General features: G+C 36.0%; 1 protein-coding gene across 1 annotated transcript in view; it reads left to right on the top strand.

Annotated features, from left to right (window-relative positions):
- Nucleotides 1-3,335, top strand: part of LOC119586280 (RNA pseudouridylate synthase domain-containing protein 2-like) — a gene marked incomplete at its 5' end in the record, with an annotated part of 99,349 nt that extends 96,014 nt beyond the window's left edge. Inside the window, 4 exon segments of the mRNA XM_037934984.1 lie at nucleotides 287-490; nucleotides 838-1,026; nucleotides 1,927-2,123; nucleotides 2,347-3,335. Of these exon segments, the coding sequence (XP_037790912.1) occupies nucleotides 287-490; nucleotides 838-1,026; nucleotides 1,927-2,123; nucleotides 2,347-2,424 (668 nt within the window).
- Between the last annotated feature and the right edge of the window lie 740 nt (nucleotides 3,336-4,075).

Below are 4,075 nucleotides of genomic sequence, written 5' to 3'. Positions count from 1 at the left end.
AATCAAAATGCATCTCACACAAGAATTCAAAGCTACAGAGCATAATAATTTATAACCAATATGTTAAAAAGCAAAAAAATACTATGCTAAATAGCGTAGTATACAGTGAGAAAAAAAGGCAAACAAATCAAGATGATTGAAAGGTTATTGTAATTTATGACTGAAATATATTTTTATCTTTAGAAAGAAAATATTGTTATTTAAGAGGTATATAGTAACCTTATAGTGAATATATTCACAAATTGCAAAAGAAAGTTTCATTGAAATAAAATCCTCTGAATTGCAGGCTACCCCATTGTGAACGATCCCCTATACAACCACACAGTCTTTGGCCCCAACAAAGGCAAAGGTGGCATTGTTGCCAAGACAGATGAGCAGCTGATCCAAGACTTGATCAAGATCCACAATGCAGAGAACTGGCTGGGGATGGATGGGGATGCAGAATACTCCATGTTCAAGGGACGTGAGAAGACAGACAATGATGAAGAGGGTAAGTTTTTTAGTAGATACTAATAAAGTCTATTTCCTCATTTGATATGGATGTTAGGAGTAAAATTGATCTTAAAGATATTTTGACTCTAGATATGTAAGCTTGCTATTGTATTTACATTTGTTTTTTGAAAACACATTTTACATAATTATGAAAATTTTAAGTATGTGTCAGGGTTATGAAACAAGTAAAATCACTCAGACCTGTAAACATAAAATACAAAAGAAAACAAACTATAGTATTGATTAAAAGCATAGACTTCTTGTCCTTGAAGCTCAAACAATCCTCCTCCTCTTCTAAACCTGATTCCAAAGGAGGTCAATCTTTAAGAGCCCATGCCATTGCAGGAGGATCCCAGCGCAACACGCCAAGCCCCAAGGAAAAGTCTCCTTCAGCCGCAGATGCCCCACGTGTGACATCTCCACCTGCACTCATTGCCCAGTCGGGCTATGCTTCACCCAAAGCCCTCACTTCATCACTAGACATCCAACCCTCTATGGTAGGAGCTGAAGCAGTCCCACCGAAGACAATAAATGGTAAGAGTTGAAGATTAACTTAATAAGCAAATAAATAAGAATAGTAAGCCTCATGTGAAATCCTCTTGATATTGCTAAATCATCTTGACTGATTTTTGTTTAATGCATAGCTTTGTCAGCTATGTTTATGACCTGGAACAGGGATGTCAAATTCATTTACTTTGGCAGCTTAAAAATAATGTGACTACACTATATGCTAGGCAAGTAACCTAGTTTAAGAGTTGGATTGACCTATTTTTAAAACACCATAAACTGTTTTGTAAATGACATAAAAAAGTAATTTGATTAATTTAAAAAATATATAATATTGGTGATATTCTTACATGGTAATAAAAAGAAAAAATGAAGAGTGTAGATATGTATATGTTTGATGTATAAGAGCTTTAAGAGCATGTCTTTTCTCTTACTCACACTGTATAGTTTTATAGTAGACCTTTAGATAATTGGGGGTTAGATATTTGCTCAAAAACAGGAAAACTGATCAAGTGATATAAAGAAGTCAGAAATGTTTTGAAATAATTTGTAACCTGTAAACTTTACAAAACAAGTTAGCATCAGTTTAGAATTATTTGTCATGAAAACTATTAAATAGTGCTTATATTATGAGTGAGAATTTATTTTGTATTGTCATTCTTAATGTATTTCTGTGTAATTCCCTCTCAGTGCCATCATGTTTCTGACTTGCTGTCCAAATCTATTACCCAACTCCTAGTCTGACTTGTTGGGTTTTCTGTCTATAAATATTATGTGTATATGTAGAATCAATTATATATTATTCAAGTTCATGGAGAGATAAGTTTAGTTATTTCCGAATCTGTTTCATTTAAGATTTACTCACCATGAAGCTTTTCACTGAAATACAGAAATATTGATATTGATTCATACATACAAAATCTACAGGCTGCAGCAGTGGTCTTGTTGGAAGCGATGGCCTTGGTGTGGTGTCTGCAGGAACCCAGACTAGTGAGGGAAGCAGAGACTATGGCTACCAGCCCCGGCTCATGACAGTCGATGAACACTGCTATGAATGCAAAGTGAGATACCGTGACCCTAAGCCCAGAGACCTTGTTATGTATCTCCATGCTCTCAAGTACATGGTAAGTGTTTTCAAGGTCTGGTTGGAAACATGATGTTGGAACATATTGATAGCATGAGTGGGTTTCATTCCTTATGTCAACAGTGATGTGATATTTAATTTTTTCTGTTCTCCATCTCAGTAAAACAAAGTTTATTATTGCACAAAACACAACGGTCAGTCCCGAATTCAAACATACGAGGGAGTAAAGAGATGAAAGCTAATATTAATACTTTCTTAAACAGGGACCAGGATGGCAGTATGAGACAAAGTTGCCTGAATGGGCCTCAGAAGACTGGAAGGAACCTGAGGATGACCATTAGAAAGAGGAAGCCCTGATTTTACAATGAAGACCTGAAGAGAAAGACAGACAGTGAGGGGAAAAGGGTCTGACAGATGAATTTGATTTCATAAAGACAGAATGACTACCTGTATGTAAAGATACCTGTATGTAAGTGTAGGATTCAATAGCAGTAGACTGTAGGACTGAGGAAACCTGACAATGAACTGCTACCTCACAAGGTGTTATCTGCAAAGCATTTGAGTAAGAAAGAATTTGATCAATAAAATCAGTTTTACAGAAGGTTATGGGTGGCCCTATATTAGTTATGAAATTAAATGCTGATTAGGTCATTTTTAGGACCATAACTAATCTGTTAATGTAAATTTAGATCTAAACAGATGATTTAATATATCTTGTTATTGTTTGGAAATGATTCATATTTTAAATAAGAACTGTTGTTCTACAGAAGAAAAGTATTATTATAACCAATATTGCATTCCTACATTACAGTAAGACCTGCAAAACCCCTTAAATTTATAATAGGAAATGCTGATTGCAACTGCTAAAAAGTACATAATCTGAGTGATGAACTCTGGTGCAGGTATCATATTGAATAGGTTATATTTTGCCTACAACTTAGCTACCGACAATGACAGTGTTTTAGTATTTTTAATTGCCTGTATTTAATGGAATTAGTTTTAGCTTTATTTATTGATAAATTCTTTCAAGACATTATACATTATAGTTGAACATGGGAAAGCCATGAACAGGATATGGAAAAAGTAATTTGCTTGCTGATTTTAGTGTTTAAGTCCCATATCTGCATTGCTTCCTCAAATATTTCCTCACCCCTCAGTGTCACAGAATGCTACTTCCATTTCTCATCTAGTTAATTATGTGTAATTATGACTGGTTTATGTGTTACAGTCAAATAAACTTTCCCATATTACAGTCAGAAATTTTTCAACCAGGTTGACTAAGTGGGGCAAAGGAAATGACAATGTTAGTCCTAAGACAAGATTTTTGCTCGAAAGCTAAGCCATTTTATACATTCATTTAGTTACTTTCTGTTACATGACTGCAGTCAGTGTACTATTTCATAGAGAAGTTAATTATTTTCTTGGGATCTGAGCCAATCTGCGATCTGTTGCTATGTGTCGAGTTGTGGTCACGACGAATGCTATGAGAGTGCTGGCCATACGTCCCTCTATTCCTCGTTATCATAGAGCAGGTTCTGTGAGCACCCAACCCCCCACGCAGCAACATAGACAGTCAGTGGCATATGATTGCAAAGTGTTTGTGGTCAAAGTGCTAGGTCTCCCCAACCTTCCCCTTCCCCGTCGTATAAACACGCTGGCTGCTGGTGATTGTGATGTGCCGTCAATGAGCCCCTGCGAGCAGGGCAGTAGTGAACTAGAGAAGTCTACAAGCTTGGCACTTTGTTAAGAGCACGTGTTAAGAAAACAATACATTTAGCATTGCATTTTTAACTCATTTTCAATGTGTCTGACCCATTTTTTCTTGTATACTATTGCCAGTTGAAGGGCTGTGCAACTGGTTGACTGTACTTAAAAGTCAAGATGAAGCAAGAGATGAACAAAAGACATCTCTTGATCAGCAATTCATGCACAGGTTCTTATGCCTCATATGCTTAGTTGAGTCATAGAAGTCTGTTGTACAAATTGTTTACC

The sequence above is a fragment of the Penaeus monodon genome, chromosome 21 (assembly GCF_015228065.2).
Source record: "Penaeus monodon isolate SGIC_2016 chromosome 21, NSTDA_Pmon_1, whole genome shotgun sequence".
NCBI classification, from domain to species: Eukaryota; Metazoa; Arthropoda; class Malacostraca; order Decapoda; family Penaeidae; genus Penaeus; species Penaeus monodon.
This window is presented reverse-complemented; position numbering and strand designations above follow the sequence as displayed.